Below are 23801 nucleotides of genomic sequence, written 5' to 3'. Positions count from 1 at the left end.
GCTTTCTTCGTGGATGGTGTCTTCGGTGTCATCCCTTAACTCATTTAGTCCTCGATCATTAGTGTTCAATGCTTCATACTTATTCTTGAGATGATTTTTCAGTCTTTGTGGGATAGACTCAAGTTCATATTTTGGTTCTTGTGGACTTTTAAAAATTTTCTTCAGCTTCCATATAAACTTGCACATGAGTAATTGGTGGTCTGTGCCACAGTTAGTTACCTGGTCGAGTTTTGACTGCTGATAATTGAGCTTTTTCCCAATAGTGTTGTTATGTACGCCATCAAGATGAAACTGACTCAGAGTTAACTCTCTAGTGAATTTTCAAAGGCTATAAATTGCACGAAAGTAGATTACCCGTCTGTCTCCCACAAAGTAATTGGTAGATTTGAACTTCTTGCCTTTGTGTTGGCAGGACAACTGTTCATCACTAGGCCACCAGATTTCACTTCTGTATGTTTGTATGTAGGTAGACAAAGCTAGGAGGCCAGATACTAGTTGGCACATAAGATCAACAGCTGCCTCGATAGCCAAGTACTTGGCTCCTAACCCAAAATTTCATGCTTCAGACTTGCTCAGCAAGGAGAAAAAACTGACAATCTGTTTCAGTAGAGATGGAAAAATTCAAAACTCAAATGCTGCACCACTAAGAAATCCCTATGGGGCTTTCATGTAGGCCATGCAAGGTGAGTTGAAAATCAACTTGATGGTACCTTACAACAACAAAGCCTGCTGATTCTCCTATGAGCTTTTTGAAATTAGCATAGATTAAAAACACATTTTAGAGTTATAAACTGGTTACTAAGCCAGTTACTCCCTTGTGATTGCTAATGTAAGTAATACAATTTCAAAAAAGGCACTGGAAGTTTCCCAATTAAATTGTGTTTACTTAAACAGATACAAAAATTTACTTACGAGGCGGCACGTTTGTCACTGTATGTATAGGCATTTTTCCTGCATAGATAATGTATTTTCAAAGAAACTGCTAATTGTGATATTTTGTCAACTGGCATTTCAAAAATATGAAAAGAAATATTTCATCATTTTTAGCAAAGGAGGCTAAAAAAGTTCCATGATTTTAGGGGGTGGGGGAGAGTTGCTTTTATAATGGATTAGTCAGATGAGTGACTAGTTACAGACCTTGCACGTTGACCAACATGGAGCAGGTATTCCCCCTGGCATTCAATCTGGGATAGGCTCAGTCTTACAGTAGTAACCTGAAGAAATCAAGTTGTAACCTGGACCCACTTAGCTGAGCTCATTTACTAAAACTAACATGTTAAAACACTGCATAGTGGAAACGAATTTTCCATTCTAATGAAAGCAGAGAATATAGTAGATCCACAGAGCTGTGTCATTCATTAGAATGACAAGGCCTGCCTGCGACTCATTTGCAGTAACTAAGGACCTTAGGGGTTGGATGGAATGCCACAAAGTACTTCTTGCCCTTGGAGTTTCTGGTCTCAAGGCCACAGCTTTTCAATAAGATACTGAATGGTTCTTTTCAGGTCAGACACTTTACAGAGTTTATTCCCCAAGACCTAGTGCCTTTACAGTGTCATTTCTAATCATTTGTGTATCCAAATTGACTTAGCCCGCAGACCATGTAGTCAACTGAGACAATCATTAGCGAAATGCTCCTTGTCAAGTCTATAAAAAAATAAAACACAAGTGATCAATAGGCTGAGGTTTTCTGTTTGTTATAGCCAAATATTTAAATAACAAAAATAACCAGTTATCCCAATTACATAGTGGGCACACAAAAATATATTGAAATAGTTAGCTACGACCATGGGTGTTGCAAAGTATGCCAGGAAAAGCAGTTACAGTGGTCTAAAATCTGTGAGACACTGACTATATAAATGTAAGATCAGATCTAGGGAAATCTTTTCTTTAACACTGAGTAAGCTCTACTTTCCAACATTCTAGCTTCTTTAGTAAAAATAAGGTAAAAGCTTCAATTTAAAAGGAAAGGCCAGGGGATGGGGGTGGACAGGGAGAAAAGTGAAACAATTAAGGACTGAAAACCTTTAGTCTCTATAAACTTTCATTAAAATTAATAAAAAATGGTAAGGCCTACCTCTCAGCAGTTATATATTAATGTAAAGAGATAGAGAAAAATCACTGAAAATATGAAAATAAATTCTTATTCTATAAGGATCCTAAGTGCATTTTGAGAATTTACTGACCAGTATTCTCTCAATACTTTGTTAATATCTGGAAAAAAATGCTATTTAGGGAGTATAATATCTTAAGTACTATATTTCAAAGGAAATATGTCAATTAACATAACAGATATTTAAAAAAATGCAAATTGTTTTTTCCCTCAGCTGCTAGTCTTTAGAAAGAGACAGCATACTTAGAAGAGTGGAGGGACCGCACAAGAGAGAAAGACTCTGCATGAGATTGAGTCCATGACTGGGGTAGTGGGGGAGAAAGTGTGTCAGAAACAATGAAATTGGCTGAAGGTAGAGCAGGGTTCAGAGCTGTCGTACATAGGGTCACAATGAGTTGGATGGAGTCAACTCGATGACCCATAACAACACCAAAAGTCTTTAGTATAATCACAGTTTTTGTTATGTAATGTTATCCCAATGCATGTGAGTACTTGGGACTTTTAGCAAGACAGGAGGGCACTTACATGATTTTGAGTGAAAAGAAAGATGATGCCATTTATTTCAAAAACTGTTTAAATATACGCACTCTAGTAAAGAAGACTTGATGCTGGTATTTAACCATAATGTCACCAAGAATCCAGCTTATTGGCAAAAATGATAGGTTTTAGTACACTGCTTCATTTTATTGTCTATTATGTATTGGATGTTTTTGTATCTGTATTCATTAATGATATGACATTAAAATTTCCTTTCTGATAACTTAGGCTGTCCTGTAAAATTACTGATTTCCTCACATTTTCAAATTTATTTCTGCTTAGTGTAGCCAATACTTGTTTCCTATCTTTCTGTTTTCTTTAAAAAAAAATTCATTCATTCATTGTTGTGCATTTTCTTCCCTCCACCAAGCCACTTTTCAATGCACCTTTTGCTCCAGATTGTCATCATATACATAATACTTAATTGTATATTCCTTTCAGACCATTCTTCCACTCCTCTGTTCCAATGCAGTGTTCATTAAGGTACACTTACTGAAAATATTTTACTCATTATTTCAAAGAGCAGGTCCTTGTTTTTAGTTATCCTCTTTTTTTTTTTTTGTAAGCTATCCTTTTATATATTTGTTTTATTTTTATCATCATACTTCAATAAGTAAGAGGAGCGAGGCACATTCTATGGGCACAGATACTATAAAGGAATACCAAAAATATCAATTTTTGTTAGGTTCCACTGCGTTAATTATGACTTGTAACTACCCTCTGAAGAGCAGACCAGAACCTTGCCGTATCCTGCACTAACGCTGCAGTCACACTTAAGTCCATTTTAAGAGCCCAACTCCTTGAGGTTCTTCCTCTCTTATTGGCCCTCTCTCTTCCTTACCCGACATGATGTCTTTTTTCCAAGGTCTGGCCCCTTCTGACATCATATTCAAAGTATGTGAGGTAAAGATTCATCAGCCTTGCCCTTAAGTTTGCATTTCCCCCAAGACAGATTTCTTCCTTCTTTTGACAGTCTATGGGGTATTCAGTACTCATCACTAAGATCAGAATTCACAGATATCTATTCTTCTGTCACGTTTATTCACTGCCCAACTTGCAGATTTGTGTCAGCCACACCTTAGTCTTTAAACTGACATCTTTATTCTTTAATACTTTTAAAGAGGTCCTTGGCAGCTTATTTTCCCAATGCAGTGCATATTTTTATTTCTTGACCGCTGCTAACAAGGATGTTAATTGTGAGTCCAAGCAAAATTAAAGTATTGACAACTTCAGTCTTTTTCTGTCGTCCTGCTACCTATTGGTACAGTGCTGAGGAATCCCGACCCCCTCTCCCCTTTAATGTAGACGTGTAATCCACATTGAAGGCTGTCTTGGATCTTCTTCAATAAGTGCTTCAAGTCTTCTTCACTTTCTGCTGACAAGGTTTTGTCATCTGCATATCACACATTGTTGCTGAATCTTCTGCCAATTCTGATGTCATATCGTTGTTCCTGTAATCCAACTTCTTGATTATTTGCTCAGCATGCAGATTGAATAGGTATGGAGAAAAGACACAACACTGAAGCAAACCTTTTCTGATTTTAAAAATATGAAGTATTCCATTGTTCTGTTTGGACAACTTCTTCTTTATCTATGTATAGGTTTCCTGTGAGCACAATTAAAAGTTCTGGGATCCCTATTCCTCTCCATATTGTCCATAGTTTATTACAATCTGTATAATAAAATGCCTTCTATAGGGAATAAAACCCAATTTAAGCATTTTTCTAATAGCCTCTGCTTCAACCAAGATTATCTGACATTAGCAATAATATCCTTCATGCCACAGCTTCTTCTGAATCCAGCTTGATATTATGTTCATGTGTTATTATTGTTTGATAATTTCTGCACTTTATTGGGTTACATTTTTTTGGAATGAAAGCATATATAGAACTCTTCGAGTCAGTTGATCAAATAACTGTCTTCTAAATTTCTTGGCTTGACAAGCTGTCTTCAGAATTTCTTGGCATTTTGTAAGCACATTCAGGGCTGTATATTTTTGTTGAAGCACCTCCATTTATATGCTGTCAATTCTTGATGTTATGTTTTTTGCTGGTACCTTCAGTACAACATGAATTTTTTTCTTTCTGAACTACTGGTTCTACCAAGAAAATGTTAGTATTCAAGTTAAATGAAATTCATAAAAACTATTAATACAGAAAGGGAAAAAAATACATGATAAAGCAAAAATTTAAAGTTGACCTTGAAAACTTGTGTTCTTGAAGGAAGGCATTTATATAGAGAGATATTGTTGTTGTTATTGTATACCATTAGTTAGGAACCAACTCATGGCTGACCCTCCAGTGGTCTTTCAGAGACTAGAAATTACAGTGGAGGAGATTTTCCATGGTTTTCCCACAAAGCAGCTGGTGGATTTGAACTGCATGCCTTGAGGTGGCAGCCTAATTCCTTCCCAGAGCTCCTTATAGGGAATATATATATGATACAATATTTTCATGTATAATTTTAATATATAGGTGTTATGGAAGAAAGAGATAAAATACATGTTTGTATATAAGAGCTGGGCAATGACTAAAGATGGCAGAGGAAGAATTGATGCCTTTGAATTGTGGTGCTAGAGTAGAGTCTTGAACATACCATGGACTGCCAGGAAAACAACAGAGTCTGTCTTGGAGAGGGTGAAATCAAGTTTCTCATTTGAGGCTAGAATTTTTTTGTTCATTTTTTAAATTTTTAACTTAATTTTTAAATAAAATTTTATTTTGTGATTTTTTAACAAACATTTACAGAGAAGTTATATTTTTATTCATTCATTGTTGCACATTTTAGAATTTTGATGCTCTATTTAACATACTTTGGACATGGGGGAACTGGTTCTAGGAGAAGGATACCTTGCTTGGAAGGGTGGAGGGAGAACCAGGAGAGGAAGACCCTGGATGAGATGGATTGATCCAGTAACTGGGGTAGTGGAGGTAGGTGTGTCAGAGTCAGTGGGACCAGCTCAGGATAGAGCGAGCAGGCTTCAGAGCTGCTTGTACATAGGATTGCACATAACAACAACAATACAATTTATTATCATAAATTTATTATATAATTATAATTTATATTGTTATGTACAGTTGTTGTTGTTGTGTGCCTTCAAGTTGTTAACTAACACATAGCTGACTGTCCAGCAGGTTTCCAGAGGCGGTAAATCACACAGGATTTACTCCTCTCATGCAATTAACTGCCTCTAAAACCTGCTGACGTGTCAGCCATGTGCCGGTTCTGACTCAAAGGCACACAACAACAACAACCACAACAAATCACAAGGGAAAAGATTGCCCATCCTTCTCCTGATAAGCATCTGGTGGCCAGAACCAACTCATAGCTGGGTTGGATTGTCAGAGGCTATAAATTGCACAAGAGAAAATTGCCCATATTTTGCCCTCTAATTTGTATGTCTTATATAATTTACCTGTTTTATAATTTATTTCTAATTTGTGGCTGATATCATTTATAAAGATACATTATACAACATGAACAGTTCAAGTGACATTAGAAAAACAAAACAGAGAAAATATTGTCTGTCAAATAATCACAGGCTTACAGCTTTATCATTGCTGGAATAACTGCTGAAATCCACCAGGTGGTGGAGTAAAATGAGCTACAGTGCAGTTTAGCATTCATAATTTCCTAGTCGAAGATATAATTTTACAGATAAAGCCACAATTACATAGCCACATTTTTATTAGCCTATTCATGAGTTTTCTATTTTGCATTTAATTTTTAGAAATCAGAATGAATGTATTGAAAGACCAAGTATTTTTAACATCCTTTCTAGTACAAGGCAGTATACAAACAAAAGGAATCCTTGTTTAAAATAGGCCCAAGAATTTAAAACAAAAGCAAACAAAAGCCTGGAGGTAGGCTCTCCTAAAGAATGATTATCTTAAGCCTGCAATTTTAGTAGAAAATGAGGCACTAATATTAGGCATCTTAGCTAGAATTACATTGTCCAAAAGGTTAAGATTATATTTTCTTTCATATAATTCCTGTGTGACCTAGAAAATTCTAACCAGAAATTTTAAAACAAAAATTGATCTGCATGTCTGGATAACATAGCAACCTTACTTATTAATGCATATCAGAATGATTTTTTTAACATGAATCCAAATTTAGGGTCAAATGACTTGCCTTTAGTCACAAAACTAATCAATAGCCAAACCGTCATAAACTATGACAGGTTCCTCAAAGCCCTGCTTTTCAACGTGCTCTGTTACCTAATGATGTCATCACGTGAAGGGAAGGAATTCAGAAAGTCTGATAGCAACCTGCGTTGACCTACTAACTAGGATTTGTGGACTTCTGAAAGACATAAAAGGATGAATAGATCCCTGAGAAATTTATAATCTAATGTAATTGACGCTATTAGAATAATTATACTTTAATGGAAATAATGAAAAAACGTAACTAATTAGTACTTACACCAAAATTGTCATATATTATAGAGCAAGAAACAAACCTTTTCCAAACTTGTGTGAATATCATTCCCTTTACAAGCATTTGTGTGTCTACTAGGTGCAAGGCATTGTATTAGATATTAAAATACTTTTATTTTCTTAATGAGTTTAAAAATCTAGCCATTTGTCCTAGATAACATGAATTTGTGTATGCTGATTACAAAAAGGGAGCTCTGGTGTTCTAATGCCCAAGGAATTATACTGCAAACTCAGAGGCAGTACCTCTCTGATGGTTCAAATCCACCAGTGACACCTTAAGAGGAAGATGGGCAATCTCTTCCTGTGCGATGTACAGCCTCGCCTCGGTAGCTCACTGGAGAGCAAGCGCTCATTCAACAGCAACGAGATGATGGTGATGACAAATTACAAAAAGATGAATAAGAACTAACATGCTTTATGTCTAAAGCAGATTTTAAAACAATAATATTAATTTTAAGAATATAAAGCCAATTACCATTGCCAATGAGTATTAGATTCATGGGTATTTTTCCCACTCTGAAAAAAGAAATAAGGAAAATTTGGATGTGACTTTGTTGTTGTTCTTTATAGGAAGCCATTTACATGGAAAGAGCAATATGTATTTGTTGAATTAGAAAATACTTGCCTCTTCTCCCCAAAAAGACACATTCTTTGATTTTCATGAAGTTTGCTCTCACCGCTCTAACCTGTATTTCTCAGACTTCTCCCTTTCATTCAGATATCTTTCCTTTGTTCCTGCCTATCTCATCCACTGATGCATTTGGAATTGCACTCCTACACCAAAATCTTTAAATGTGACTCCAGTCTTTCCAGCATCTCCAGTAAACCCCCAAGTATTTCTTCCTTGATATGCTTTCAACTCAACCACTGAAAACCAAACTCATCTTTTGCCTTCTTAAAACTACCATTATCTTCTAGCGCTCTTGTTTCTATTGATGTAACTAGGACACTAAGCACCATTCTCGAGTTGTATTCAGAATCAAAGCACTAGCTAAGGGGTTTAATTAGTCTCACCTGTATTTATGAATGGTATGCTCAGGCACAGGGCTGGGTCAGCTTAGGGGAAAGGGACCTTTTAATAATTCCTCTACACAGAGAAGAAGGACTTTTGTTCATACGGTTGCATGAGTCGCCTGTGACTCGATGGCACTTAACAACAACAACAACCCAGAGAAGATGCTTTTGTCTGATGCACCCAGGGCTGGCCTTTAACTACTGTCTAAAAGCATTATGTCCTATGGAAGCCTTTAGTTTCACCACCATAGTCTCCCAGCCATCTAGTTGAGAAATGAGACTCTTTGTTCATTCTCTCCTCTTTAGACCAGCTGCCATCTGGTCCAATTGTGGTGATGTAGTGTGTGTTAGAATAGAACTGTGATCCATTGGGTTTTAAGCGATAGGTTTCAGTGACACAGCACCAGACCTTCACTTCCGGTAGACTCAGTCCTCCAGGCTTCAAGTTAGTTGTCTTCCCATTTTTGTTGTGTTATGTACCATCAAGCCAGACTGCTCCTTATCCGACCCTCCTGCAGGTTTTCAGAGGCAGTAAATCACACAGAAGGAAATTGCCCATCCTGCTCTCACAGAGAAGCTGGTAGATTTGAACTGCGTATCTTTGGCTTAGTAGCACAGCTACTTACCTCCAGGATATCAGAGACACTTTTCCCTTTGTAGTGACATGTTGTTGATGTTGCTGTTATGTGCCGTCAAGTTGTGTGAAACTCATAACAACCCTATGTACAATAGCTCTGAATCCTGCCCAATCCTGTGCCTGTCACACTGATTCTGACACACTTACCCCCATTGCCCTAGTTAACTGTATCAATCCATCTCCTCTGGGGGTCTTCTCTCCTGCACTATCCCTCCACCCTTCCGAGAATGATGTCCTTCTTCAAGGATCAGTCCCTCCTGGCCACGTGTCGAAAATATATAAGACAGAGCTTCAGAATCCTAGCCTCTGAAGAGAAACTTTGTTTCACCCTTTCCAAAACAGCCTTATTTGTTTTCTTGGCAATCCATGGTATGTTCAACACTTCTCCAGCCCCACAACTCAAAGGCATCCATTCTTCTTCTATCTGCCTTAGTCATTATACAACAATCTGATGCACATAATTGCCAGAACTATGGACAGGATCAGGTGCACCATAGTCTCTAGACTGACATTGTTGCTTCTCAGTACTCTGAAAAGATCCATGACAGCAGATTGACATAATGCAATTAGCCTTTTGACTTCCTGATTGCTGGTTTCAAAAGTGTTGACTGTGGAGCTGAGAAAGTTGTAACTGTTAACAACCTCAATCTCTTCTCCATCTATCATGGTGCTGCTGATTGGCCCAAGGTTGAGAAATTTTGTCTTCTTGATGCTGAGCTTCAATCTATATTGAAGACTACATCCTTGACCTTCTGCAGCAAGTGCTTCAGGTCCTCCTCAGTTTAAGCAAGCAAGGTTGTTCATCTGCGTAACGTAGGTTGTGATGAATCTTTTTCCAATCCTGATGCCACATTCCTCCTCATAAATTCCAGCCTCCCAAATGATCAGTTCTGCTAATAGATTGAAAAGTTATGGAGATAGGATGCATAGGATGTATCACTGACACACTCCCTTCCTGATTTTGAAACATGCAGTGTTTCCCTGCTCTGTTCTGAGGACTGATTTCTGATCCAAATATAGGTTTTGCATAAGCACAATCAAGTATTCTGGGATTCCCATTCTCCTCAAGGTTCACAGTCAAATGCCTTTGCATAGTCACATATCCCTATGGTACTCTTTGCTTTCTGCCAAGATCCATTTGACATTGGCAATAATGTCTTTAGTGCCATGACCTCTTCTAAACCCAGCTTGTATTTCTGGTAGTTCTCTTTCAATGTACTGTTCCAGTGGTTTCTGGATAATCTTCAGCAAGATTTTGCTTGTGGGTAATATGAGTGACATTGTATAATAATTTCTATACTCTGTCAGGTCACCTTTATTTGGAATGAGAATAAATATAGATCTCTTCCAGTTAGTTGGCCAGGTCACTTTTAGATAGATAGATAGATAGATAGATAGATAGATAGATAGATAGATAGATAGATAGATAGATAGATACACACACACATGTATTGTTGTTACATGCCGTCGACTGATGGCAAACCTAGGTCCAATAGCCCTACACCCTGCTCTATCCTGTGCCAATCTTACTGTCTCTGATACACCTACCCCCATTACCGAAGTCACTGAATCAATCCATCTCATTGAGGTTCTTCCACTTCTGTGCCATTGTCCCATCCTCCCAAGCATGGCATCACATTCCAAGGACTGATCCTGCCTTGCTACATATCCAAAGTAGGTCAGATGAAGCTTCAGAATCCTTACCTCCAAGGAGCAGCCTGGTTTTCTTAGCAGACCATTGTATATTTAATACTCCAACACTACAGCTCAAAGGCATCAATTCTCCTTCTATCATCTTTCATCACTGTCCAGCTTTCCAGTGCATAGCAAGTGATTGCAAAGACCATGGCCCGTATCAGGTGCACTTTAGTCTCCAGAGTGACATTGTTGCTCTTTAGTACTTTGGAGAGGTCTCTGACAGCAGACTTTGCCAATGCAATTTGTTTTTTATTAATTTTCTGGCTGCCGTTACTAAGAGTGTTGATTGTAGAACCAAGCAAACTGAAACATAACACTCTCAATCTCCTTACCACCTGTCATCATGCTGCCAGTCATCTCAGTGGTGAGAATCTTTGTTTTCTTGATCCTAAGCTTCAATCCATACTGAAGGGTACTCTCCTTGACCTTCTGCAGATCCTCCTCAGTTTCAGAAAGCAAGTGGTGTCATCTGTGTAGTGCAGATTGTTGATGATTCTACCTCAAGTCCTAATGCCACATTTCTCCTCATAGAGCCCAGCCTCTGGATAATCTGTTCCACATATAGATTGAAAAGATATGGAGATAGAACACAACCTTGGCATACTCCCTTCCCAATTTTGAACCATGCAGTGTTTCCTTGCTCTGTTATGACAGCTGCCTCCTGGTCCAAGTATGTTTCACATAAGCACAATCAAGTGTTCTGGTATTCCCATTCTTCTCAGAGTCAGTCACAGTTTGTTGTGATCTACGCAGTCAATTGCCTTTGCATAGTCATTCCTCTGGTAGTCTCTGCTTTCAGCCAAGCTTCATCTAACATTAGCTATATGTAGTATCACAGCCTCTTCCAAACCTAGCCTGAAATTTAGGCAGTTCTCTGTTAATGTGGTATTACAGTTGTTTTTAGATAAACTTCAGCATAATCTTGTTTGCATATGGTATCATGATGTTGTTGTTATGTGCCATCAAGTTGTTTGCGACTCATAGCGACCCTATGTACAAGAGCCCTAAACGCTGTTCTTTCCTGTGCCAACCTGGCCATCTCAAACACACTCATTTCCCCCACTCCAGTCACAGAATCGATCCATCTCATCAAAGATCTTCCTTTCCTGCTCCGTCCCTCCACTCTCCCAGACATGATGTCCCTCTACAACAACCAGTCTTTCCTTGCAACATGCCCAAAGTATGTCAGATGAAGCTTCAGAATTCTTGACTCCAAGGAGCATTCCAGCTTGACCTTCTCCAGGACAAACCTGTTTGTTCTCCTAGAAGTTCATGGTATATTCAACACTCTTCTCCAGAACCACAGCTCAAAGGCATCAATTCTCTTTCTATCATCCCTATTCACTGTCCAACTCTCCAATGCATAGCACGTAATTGAGAAGACCATAGCCCGGATCAGGCACACCTTTGTCTCCAGTCTGACGTCATTGCTCTTCAGTACTCTTGAGAGGTCCCTCACAGCTGACTTTCCCAGTGCAATTAATCTCTTGATTTCCTGGGTGCTATTACCAAGAGTGTTGACTGTGGAGCCAAGTGAACTAAAACTGTTAACTATCTCAATCTCTTGACCATCCGTATTGATGCTGCCAATTGGTACAGTGGTGAGAATCTTTGTTTTCTTGATGTTGAGCTTCAATCCACTTTGAATGCTGCAATCCTTGACCTTCTGCAGCAAGAACTACAGGTCCTCCTTAGTTTCAGCAAGCAGATTGTGTCATCTTTATAACACAGGTTGTTGATGACTCTTCCACCAATCCTGATGCCACATTCCTCCTTGTACAGCCCAGTGTCTTGGATGATCTGTTCTGCATAGGATTGAAAAGGTATGAAGACAGAATACCTCCCTGATTTTGAACCATGTAGTGTCTCCTTGCTCTGTTCTGGCGACTGCCTCTTGGTCTAAGTATATGTTTCGCATTAGCACAATCAAATGTTCTGGGATTCCCAATCTTCTCAGAGTCAGCCACAGCTTGTTGTGAAGCAGACCATGATTTGTCATTATGAAAGTTTATTTTGAAGATGATTAAAACAAGTCCATGAGAGCCAAAATACGAATTTGTGTTTGTCTCACCTGAATTTTAAACCTTCTCAAGAATAGATTTGTTCCATTGAGCACTAATGTTCAAAGACCTCAGGAGTCATAAGACAGCATCAAGAAAGAAAGCAAAAGGTCATTATAAAGACATAAGAGGCTGAAATGAGTGTCGGAAAATAATCTGAAGCTTACTGTTTAATGTAGAGAAGCTAAACGAAAAGGAAGAAATTATGAAAATAAGCGAGCTCATGAGAAAATGTCAAAGGGCAGTTTGGGAAGACTAATCCAAGGTATTATAACAAAACACGCAAAATCAGAGTTAAAATACGAAAAGGGAAGATCATACTCAGCATTTCTCAATCTGAAAGAACTGAAGAAAATATTTAAACCTCAAGTTACAATATTGAAGTTTTCTGTGAGCAAAATATTGAATGATATAGGAAAATCACTGCAACAAAAAGAATTTATCAATCCAGAACTATTCCAGGAAGTAGCATATGATCAGAAAGTCCAAGATGCCCTAAAGGCCTTGACCAAAAAAAAGGGTCCAGTTGTCATACAAATTGAGGTGTTCTGGCAAATAGATGCAGTCCTGATTGTGCTCACTCATCTACGCTAAGAAATTTAGAAGATGGCTACCGGGTCAACTGCCCAGAAGAGATCCATATATCTGCCCATTCCAAAATAAGTGATAGAACAGAATGTCAAATTAACAAGTAATAGCATTAATATCACATGCAAGTAAAATCCTGATGAGGATCTATCAAAATGCAGTAGTACTATATTGACAGGGAAGTGCCAGAAATTCAAGCTGTATCTAGAAGATTCATAATCCTTGACAAAGTATATCATTGCTAATGTCCAATGAATCTTCACTGAAAGTAGTGAATGCAATAAAGATGTTCACTTGTGTTTTATTGATTATACAAAAGCATTTGGTTGTGTAAATCATAATAAATAAATTATGTATAACATGGAGAAGAATTGGGATTACAGAGCACTTTATTGTGCTCACATAGATCTTGTGCATAGACCAAGAAGCACTTGTTTGAACAGAACAAGGGATACTGCATGGTTTAAAATCAGGAAGGTATGCATCAAGGTTGTTTCCTTTATCCATTTCTATTCAATCTGGATGTTGAGCAAATCCTTAGAGAAGCTGGATTATATGAAGAGTAGAGAGGATGATTGGATGCACCAAAAATAGAGGAAGACTCTTCAACTATTTTCCTCATGCAGAAACAGACCTTTGCTTGTGGAAAGTAAAGAGGACTTGAAACACTGAAGAAGATAAAAAACTACAGCCTTCAGTATGGATTGATTACACCTTCACATCAAGAAAACAAAAATCTTCATAACTGGATCGATAGGCAGCATCATGACAGATAGAGAAAAGAATGAAGTTGTTAATTATTTCATTTCACTTGGACCCACAGTCCATACATATGGCAGAAATCAAGTCATATTCCTTTCAGAAAATCTACTGTCAAGGATCTTGTTAAAGTCCTAAAGAGCAAGGATGCCATGAAAGACTAAGGTGTGCTCAACCCAAGCTGTGCTATTTTCAATTGCTTCATATGTATATGAAAATTAATAAGGAATACTGAAGTAGTATTCATGCCTTTGAATTGTGGTGTTGTCAAAAAGTATTGAATGTTCCATGGCTTGCCAAAAGAGAAAGAAATCTCTCTTGGAGGAAGTGAAGTCAGAGTGCTCCTTAGAGACAAGGTTGGTGAAATTTGCTCTTAGATAACTTGAGAGTGTTTTCGGGAGGAGTTGTTCCTTGGGGTGGGTGGTAATTATGTTTGGCAATGTGCATGGTAAGCTAAGACAAGGTGAACCTCATAGAGATGAACTGACATGGTGATTGCAGCAGTAGATTTAGGCACAGCAGATGTTGAGGACAGTGAAGGACTAGGCAAGGCTTTGATTTGTTGTACATAGGACCTCTAGGAGTGAGGTCTACTCAAGGACACCCTCAAGAAAGCTGCAAGTATTTCTAAACTGAATGTGTCCTGTTATGTCTCAAGCTCACTTATGTAAATTTTCAGTAAGCTATTGTTAAATTGAAATCCATCACCAGTTTTAAATATCCACAAAGGAGAAATTGACTAGCCATTACACTTCAGAGGAGTGTGGTACCATTATATAAAATAGGGGCAAATATTATAAAAAGAAATTATGTTTTCACATTTCCCCCAATAGCAACTAGACTACAAGAAGAACACATTTTATGTCAGTAGGAAGAATATGCAAAATGTAATTGAAATAACTTTTCTCTTTTCTTTTTTTTTTAATTATAGAGAGATGCAGAATCTCAGGAACATGAGAAGATCCTTTCTCCAGATTTTCTTTCAGTCGACCAAATCAGTGATTTGCTAACAGCAGACCTAAATGGAATTCAAAAGTAAGTGCTCACAACCAAGAAAAATTAGATAACAGATATGTAATGATTTGGGTTAAGGGAAATGCTATATAAAAGGAGAGGTGGTTAACATAAGAGAAAAGAAAAGATACACACAGAAAGTGATGTGTTATAGACAAAAATAGACCAGTTCACACACAATCTACATTATCAGTAATAACAAACAATAAGCTGCAGATAGACACTTAGGCAGACTAACAAAGGAAACGAAGAAGGACAATAGTACAAGAAAATAGAGAAAAGTTTGAGTTTTGCATCTGTAAACACATAAAATTCTCAGATAAATGGCTGTTCTGCTACCTTTTTTCATAGAAGAAATACATTTTCAAACTAACTTATTAATATTAACTAAGAGTAGAGATTTCTTGTTAAGATCAGCCTCTAGCATATGCCATCTTCTCCCTATTCTCATTCATAAAACTAGTTGACTGCCAGAATGCACCAGAACCTGCAGGGCCCTATGCCTCATCATGGTGAGAGTAACTTGTTTTTCTTATGCTATTAACAGTCTATGCATTTTGTTATTGTAGAAATTTCTATTAGTCACCCACCTGTGATTTATTGGAAATGAAGACATACTGAGAATACGGGTTTCCTAGAAATTTCTTTAAAATGTGAACATAACTGAATTGACAGGCAATACTTGCTATATAGGAGCTGTGGGAGCACTGGTCGTGCAGTCCAGAGGGAGTTTCCCTGTCAACTCAAAGGTTTCACCTCTTTGGTGCTTCAACAGTACCAGTGTTTTGGAGTGCGAAAGATAGGTACTCTTCCCTCAGTGGGGTTTACGGCCCTGGATATCAAATGGAGAGTCAGCTATGACTTGTTCCAACTCCAGGGCAATCAGCCAGTGACTGGATAGTTAAGCAGTCCGCTTCTGCCCCAAAGGTTGGCAGTGCAACTGCACTGAGGATCCAAGGGAGAAAAGTGTGGCAGTCGCTCCAGAAAGAGTGCAATCTTGGAAGCCTTATGGTCTGCCTTATAGAGATGGTAGATATGTGTATAGAAGAAACACAGGTAAGTACACACTCCTGTTCACTCTAACACTGCTCTCAGATTGAGATCGACTCATAACTGTCCTTCCGGAAGGTTTCCATGGCCATAAATTGCATGGGAAGGGATTGCACATCTTTCTCCGTCTGAGGCATTGGTGGATTCTAACTGCCAGAGAAGCAAGCATAGCCTTTGTTTTAGGAACACAACTTTCTATGTTCCTACATCATCTCTCTCTCTCTGTGTGTCTGTGTGTGTGTGTGTGTGTGTGTGTGTGTGTATGTTTTGTGTACCGTTGAGTCAGAGCTGACCCGCCAGTGAGTTTTCAGAGGCAGTTAATCTCATGGGAGGAGATTGCCCATCCTTCTCCCACTGAGCAGCTAGTGGATTCAGTGGATGCTGCCTTTGGGATTGCAGCACAGATTCTTACCACTAGGCCTTGAGAGCTCCACATATATATACACATTATATGTATATATTCATCTCACTTTCAAGGCCAATTTTTCTACAGGAGATAATTTATTGAGAAGTCTGCTCGGATATATTCAACCACACAAGCTCCTTAAATGTGTTCATAGTGACCATTCATTTTAAAAATTCTATCACTCTAATAGTGAAGGCTAATTGGCCTTATTTAGGGGCAAATAAGGCTGATGCAGTGTGCTGGTCAGAATGTCCTGTTGTAAGGTCCTTGCAGGCCAGTCCTCGTGACACCAGCAGGATGTCATGAACTGTAATGGACAAACAGAAAATGACTCTGTCAGTGGTTATCTTTCTGAAACCCTTACAAATGTTAGGAAATAAAGACAATTCACTGTTGAGAAGGAAATATGACAGATGTACAGGCTGGAAGGAAACTCTGAGAAGGCCTATCAAGAGCAGCGCATGGCCCTGCAATCTCTGCTGGAAAGCCTGATGATCAGAATCTAGCTGTAAACTGCTTAATAGCTTCAGCCCTACAATGGCGATTCAACAAAATTTTTTTTTTAAAAAACCCTCATCTTTTAAACAGCTATTTTATGATTTTTTTGCCATTTTTATTGAAATGAATGTGCACAGGGAATTCCAATTTTTAATCTGAGAATTTATAATTAAAATGCATTTGCTGTATTAAAACCATTGATCATGCTGTCATATAGATTATTTCCCATTTTCAGGTAACTCCAGATGTTTGGCCATTGAAATGCACAATGATAGGTACCAAAAAAAGGCAAAATAACAAGTATTTAATCAAATTTTGTCATATAATTCTACTAAATAAAAGGTATTGCAAACAGATGCTTTTAAATATATTTCTTATGCACTTTTTAAATCATACTATGCTTCACACTGGAAAGCTCTGGGGGCCACGAGGTAAGGATCTGCACTATAATCCTGAAGGCACATCATTCGATTCCACCAGCTGCTCTGGGGGGAAGAGTGGGCAGTCTCCTCCTGTGCTATTACTGCCTCTGAAAACCAGCTGGAGGCTCAGCTGTGGGTCAGTTCTGACTCAGTGGTACACAACAGCAGCCCAAACGTTCTTTATACCTAGAAGAAAATATTTTTTCTTTTGTTGTTAAGATCTAAATTCTAGAAATATTTTATTATTAAGAGGTAATGTTTGGGCCAAATTTAGTGATAAACAGAATTACATGCTGAAAATTAGCCGTATAGAATTAGGTAAGTTCATAACAGATTTACCGATTAGACAGTTTCATTATTATAGAAATCACTTGAATAATCACAAATTTTAGGACACATGTTATGTTTTGCACTATTGAGAATGGACACATACTTGATTTTCCAGTGGGTTTTCATGGGCAGTAAAGCATATGGGAGGAGATTGTCTCTCTTTATTCTATAGGACAACTGGTGGATTCAAACTGCCCACTTTTGGGTTGACAGTATAACTCCCAAGCACTAAGCCACCAGAACTCCCTTTAGGACACTCATTTGGATTAAAGATATCAATGCTATGTAAAGTGCCATGTCTTTGCAAAAAAAACTTCTGAAGTATTTAATGTGATTTTTATATCAGTAAATCTGAAATATTTGCAATCACTGACTTTCACTTTAAAATAGTATTATGGTAAATGGAGATTATATACTTTTAAAAATGACAGAAATATAATTTAGGTATCCTGTCACGAAGTGACAGAAGTATGCCAAAATCATAGTTGTCTAAAAATCTAGAGACTTATTTAAATAAATTATAAGAAATCAGCACATTTCCCTACCACTTGAAATTAAAAATGGCTCTCCTTGAAAGCAGCCAGTGAATGACTCATTAAAGTATCAGTAAAACATATTTCTGGAGTGCACTTGAAGCAAAGTTAAATGTCTAGATACATTTCTCACAATCTCCTAGCTTCTATCAATCATTCATGTTTTAATGTAACCCGACTTTTATTTACAGCTCCACCTCAAATCCTCTTTTAAAAAGAGGATATGGACTAAATTGGAAGTAACTGTGTAAACATAGAAATAGCACTGAGAGATCTTTTTTATAACCTTTCTATATCTGGGCTTTCATAAACTGTTCAGTTCTTGCCTTAAGGCTGACTCCTGCATGTCATCATGCTAAGAAATCAAATACACTGCATTTTCAAAAGCATGCAATAATGTAATAATACTTTCACTGAAATTCTTGGTGAGATAAAGTAGTTCCATCACCTTTTGCTACAAGGAAACTTCCTAAAACACTATTCGGCATCTCTGTACTCTCTCAGGCTTTAGCTGTGGCCATCTCTTCTCCTCTTCTGCCCTATCTCCCCTCATCTCCAGAGAAAAGAGGTGTACAGATATGCTAGTAATATGTATGGAAATATTTCAGTCAAGCTATAACAGTGTATTGCTCCAAATTTGTCTTGCTTAATCGCTTTTTAATAAAATGACTGAGCAAAGAATAGAAATGATAAATATTCATCCCTGTAGTTGAAGTTGAAGGAGAAGATTCAAATCGCACCAGGTAAAGTAGTGAAAAGGGAAGTGGGAGAGAGCAAAAGCGGGGCAGGTCACAGAGATTTCACCAAAATAGTGTTGGGCAAGTAGTCACCTTCATTCAAATATTATTAAGCATCAAAAAGGAAAAAGGAAAAGAAAAAAAAAACATGCAAATATTTTATCAAATTATTAATTTAAAAGACATAGCTTAAAGAAAGTACATGAATAGTATACTTAAAAGAAAAAATAATTGCTGGGAACAGAAAAAAATCTCATAATAGTTGATGATTAAAGAGAATCTCAGCTCTGGATAAGCACTGATTTAAAGAATTAAATATGAAAATAAGAGTCTTTTATAATTAAGGTACAAACTAAGGGTAAAATAATAAAACTAATATAGAATTCATCTTGCTGAAAATTGAATCATTAGGAGGGGGGAAATTAAGTGTTATATGAAATACATTAAACAATTAGAAGATGGTAGAATACACATTTGTAGTCTCTAGATGGGATAGTTTGTGCTTGACTACTCATGCATGGCCTGGTGGTTAGGGAATTGGCCTGCCAACCCCAACACAGGAGGTTTGAGTTCACCAGCTGCTCTGAGACAAAAAAGATGGGCCATGTCCTCCCATGTGATTACTGTCTCTGAAAACTGCCTGAAGGTCAGTTATGAGTTTGAGGAGCATTTTGAGACTAACAGAAATGGGAGTTTTGGGGACATCGTATACACTGAATTATGCTTCCTCCAAAACTCAGTGGAGCATCAGCGAGGGGTCTGTTCCGACTCATAAGCAATGAGTTTGAATTTCTGACTAACATAAAGGTTGGCAAATCAAAACTGTTCAATAGCATCATGGGTGGAAGACCTGGCAGTTTCCCTTCAAAAGAAATTATGCTCAAGAAAACCCTGTGGAGTAGTTCTATTCTGTAACAGTATCACCATGAATCAGGATGGCTTGATGGCAAAGGCTTGGATTATAGATTGAACACAGTGAATTGGAATACATAACTGAAGCCTCATAAAGTAATTTTTTTCCCTTTAAAGTTTTAACAAAATGTTTAATTTTAAAGCTTATATTACTGAAAGAAGCTTTATGTGTTGCCTTATCTTGGGTAAAGCCATTGTCTAAAGAAGGATACAACAAGTAAGATATTTCCTTCACAACAGTAAAAAAAACAAAACCACCAAACCCACAGCCATCAAGTAAATTCTGACTCATAAGGACTCTCGATCAGCTTCTGAAGCTGTAAGTTTTTTTTTGAAGCCTATTGTTCATCTTTCTCTGGAAGAGCAGCTGGTAAATGTAAACCACTGATTTTTGGTTAACTACAGAACATGTAACAAATAAATGCACAATGCCATTAGGCAGCAAAAATTATTGAAGTAATAAGTAATGAAAATGGGGAAGCCAAAAGGAATGTGACCCGGGGGGGGGGGGCGATAATTCAGGTGCTATTTACTTATAATGACAATCCTAAAACCACAAACTCACGACTGCTACTTTAGTTCAAAGTTACAGGGATTTCTACCTAATTATAGGGTTTCTGCAGCTGTGCGTTGTAGCAGTAAGAGATTGCCCACTTTTCCCCTTCAGAGTACGTGGTGGATTTGAGCGCAATCAGACTTTGGTGACCAGAGGAACACCCTATGAACTAAGCGAGCAGTAAGACTTAGAGTATATGTCGCAACTCAGAAAACACAGCTTCCAGGTAGTCTTACTGAAATATCTACTCATGACTCCATCTGGAAGAGAAATCAATTCATTGGTGAATTCACCACAAATACAGAAACTGCCAATAAGAAACTGTGATATAAAGAGCCTGACCACAAGTATGTTGTTGTTGTTGTTGTTGTTGTTGTTGTTGTTGTTAAGTGCCATCGAGTCTCAGGCGACTCATAGCGACCCTATGAAGGAGAGTCCTCGACAAGTATAGACTTATTTAAAATGAAAATTAAGTCTAATATGATGTTAATACTACACTAGACAAATTATCACATCAACAACAGCAGAGTTGTAAATGATGGGGAGAAAATAGTTAATTTTCTCCTCTTACCATACATACATATATAGAATTGAATGTGAGAAAGCAAAATAATTTTTAACTGGGAAACATAAAGACTAAATTTTGTGCAGTCAATGATCTATTCATTACCAATACCTTTTATAAGAAATATAAATGGCAAATGTATATATGGACCTCACCTTATGGTCTACACAGAAATCGGATTGACTACATCTTGTGGGAAGAATCATTGGAGAAACTCAATATCAGCTGTGAAAACTAACCCAGCTGCTGATTGCATATGCAAGCTCAAACTGAAGCTAAAGGGAATTAAATAGAATCCACAAGAACCAAATTCTGACCTTGAGCCTATCCAACCTGAATTTTAAAAAAAAACCAAAATCTCAGGAACAGATTTAATGCCTTGAACACTTATGAGAGAAGACGAGATTAGCTGTGGAGGGAATATCAAGAATATTATCCATAAAGAATGCAAATGGTCATTACAAAGACAGAGGAGGAAGAAAAGACAAAGTTGGATGTCGGAAGACTCTGAATATTGCACTAAAGCAGCGAGAAGTGAAAATAAAGGGAAGAAATCAGGAAGATTTCATAAGGCAGTTCAGGGAGACAAAGCAAAGTATCATAATAAAATGTGCAAAGAACTAAAGTCAGAAAATCAAAAGGGTTGAACTTGCTCATTATTTCTTAAGCTGAATAAACTGAAGAGCAAATTCGAGCCTGTAGTTACACTACTATATACTAATGCTATGGGCAGAATGTGAAATGATCCAGGAAGCATCAAAAGAAGATAAAAGGAGCACAAAGAGTCACTATACCAAAAGGAACTGGCTGATGCAGAAGTATTTCATGAAACAACTTATGTTCAAGAGGCAAAGGTGAGGAAGGAGGAAGTTCAAGCTGATCTGAAGGAATCGGTAAAAAATAAGGTGCCAGGAATTGATGGAATATCATTGACATATTTCAACAAACAGATGCAGCTCTGGGAGTGCTTACCTGGTTGTTCCAAGATATCTGGAGAACTACCTTGCCCAACCAACTGGAAGAGATCCATTTTATTCCCATTAAAAAAAGTTATCTAATAGAATGTGGAAATTATAGAACAATATCACTAATATCACACACAAGCAAAATTTTGTTGAAGATTATCCAGAAGTGACTGGAACAGTACACTGAAGGAGAACTACCAGAAATACACTCTGGGTTTAGAAGAGGCTGTAGCATTAGGGACATTGTTGCTAATGTCGGTTGGATCTTGGCTGAAAGCAGAGAGTACTAGAGGAATGTCTTATCTTTATTTCATTGACTGCGTGGATTGCAACAAATTGTGACTAACCTTGGGAAGAATAGGAATCCCAGAACACTGGTTATGCTTTTGTGAAACCTACACTTGGACTATGAGGCAGTCATCAGAACAGAGCAAGGAAACTCTGCGTGGTTCAAAATTAGAAAAGGAGTACATCAGAGATGTATCCTGTCTCCATACCTTTTCAATTTGTGTGCAGAACATTATTCAAGGGGCTGGGCTTTATGAGGAGGAATGTGGCATCAGGATTGGAGAAAGACTGCTCAACTATAAGCATTATGCAGATGACACAACCTTACCCCAAGCGAGGAGGTCCTGAAGGATCTTCTGCAGAGGGTCAAGGACTATAGTTTGCAATATGGATTTAAGCTCAACATCAAGAAAATGAATATTCTCACCACTGACGACATTATGATAGATGAAGAAGAGGTTGAGACTGTTAAAATTTCAAATTGCTTGGTTCCACAATCAACACTCTTGGCACCAGCAGTCAGGAAATCAAAAGATAAATTGCATTAGAAAAATGTTCTGTTAGGGACCTCTCCAGAGTACTGATGAGTAACAATGTCAGACAAGAGACTAAGATGCACCTGATACAGGCCATGGTCTTCGCAATTACTTGTTATGCATCAGAGAACTGGGTAATGATCTGATATGACAAAGAAGAGTTGACGCCTTTGAGCTGTGATGCTGGAAAAGAGTGTTGAACATACAGCAGACTGCCAAGAAAACTAACATCTCTATACTGTAAAATCAGGCTGCTCCTCAGAGGCAAGGATTTTGAAACTCAGTCTCAAATACTTCTGATATGTAGCCAGGATGGACCAGTCTTTGGAAAAGGATATCGTGCTTAGAAGGGTCAAGGGACAGCGTCAGAGAGGAAGACCATGGATCAGATGGACTGGCACAATAACTGGGGTGAGGGTGTTAGAGACAGTGAAATTGGCTTAGGATGGAACAGGGTTCAGAGCTATTGTGATAGGGTCTTCTATGAGTTGTAGTTGACCTGATGGCACATAACAACAACAACAACAACCAGAACTTGATCAGTTTGCTATTCCTTCGTGGCTTGCTGCTACTGTGAGACTTGAAGATATGCCATCAATATTTCAAATGCCCCCAGTCTTTCATGGCAGATGGGCTTCAGCAATTCCCAGACTATGGCAGACTAGTAAGCAGGACTGGTCATCTGCTTCTGTAACTATGGGCCCTTGAAAATACTCTAAGTACAATGGCGGGTTGTCCAAGACTGACAGAACAACTTGTCGCATTGGAAGACATTCAAACTATGACTAGGGAAGAGCTCACTCTTCAAAGTAGCATCTATATTCCTGACATGATTGCAATAAAGTTTTCACCTAGTAAAAGGTCTTCATTTGCCTAGCTGGCCTGGCTAAACTGAGAAAAAATAGTTGTAAACTTACATTAATAACTGGAACAGGAAATTATGAAGTATGAATGTAGGAAAAATTAAAGTTATCAAAAGTAAAATGGGATGTATAAAGATCAATATCCTAGACATTAAGAAACTGAAATAGATTACTATTGGCCTTTATAAATTAAACAGTTTTATGGTCTACAATGTTTTAAATGACACATTGAAGGATATTGATGTAAAATGACAAACTGAAAGATAATGATATCACACATT

At 37.8% G+C, this 23801-nt stretch overlaps 1 protein-coding gene across 1 annotated transcript in view; it reads left to right on the top strand.

Annotated features, from left to right (window-relative positions):
* Positions 1-14284: 14284 nt before the first annotated feature.
* Positions 14285-23801, top strand: part of LOC102875941 (chromosome unknown open reading frame, human C10orf107) — a 195586-nt gene continuing 186069 nt past the window's right edge. Inside the window, exons 1-2 of the mRNA XM_006889059.1 lie at positions 14285-14293; positions 14777-14880. Of these exons, the coding sequence (XP_006889121.1) occupies positions 14285-14293; positions 14777-14880 (113 nt within the window). The remainder of the gene's footprint in view (positions 14294-14776; positions 14881-23801) is intronic.

The sequence above is a fragment of the Elephantulus edwardii genome, unplaced genomic scaffold, assembly GCF_000299155.1.
Source record: "Elephantulus edwardii isolate Elephantulus edwardi_28Jun2011 unplaced genomic scaffold, EleEdw1.0 scaffold00074, whole genome shotgun sequence".
Classification (NCBI taxonomy): Eukaryota; Metazoa; Chordata; class Mammalia; order Macroscelidea; family Macroscelididae; genus Elephantulus; species Elephantulus edwardii.
The sequence above is the reverse complement of the archived record's forward strand: the minus strand, read 5'-3'. Positions and strand labels throughout refer to the sequence as shown.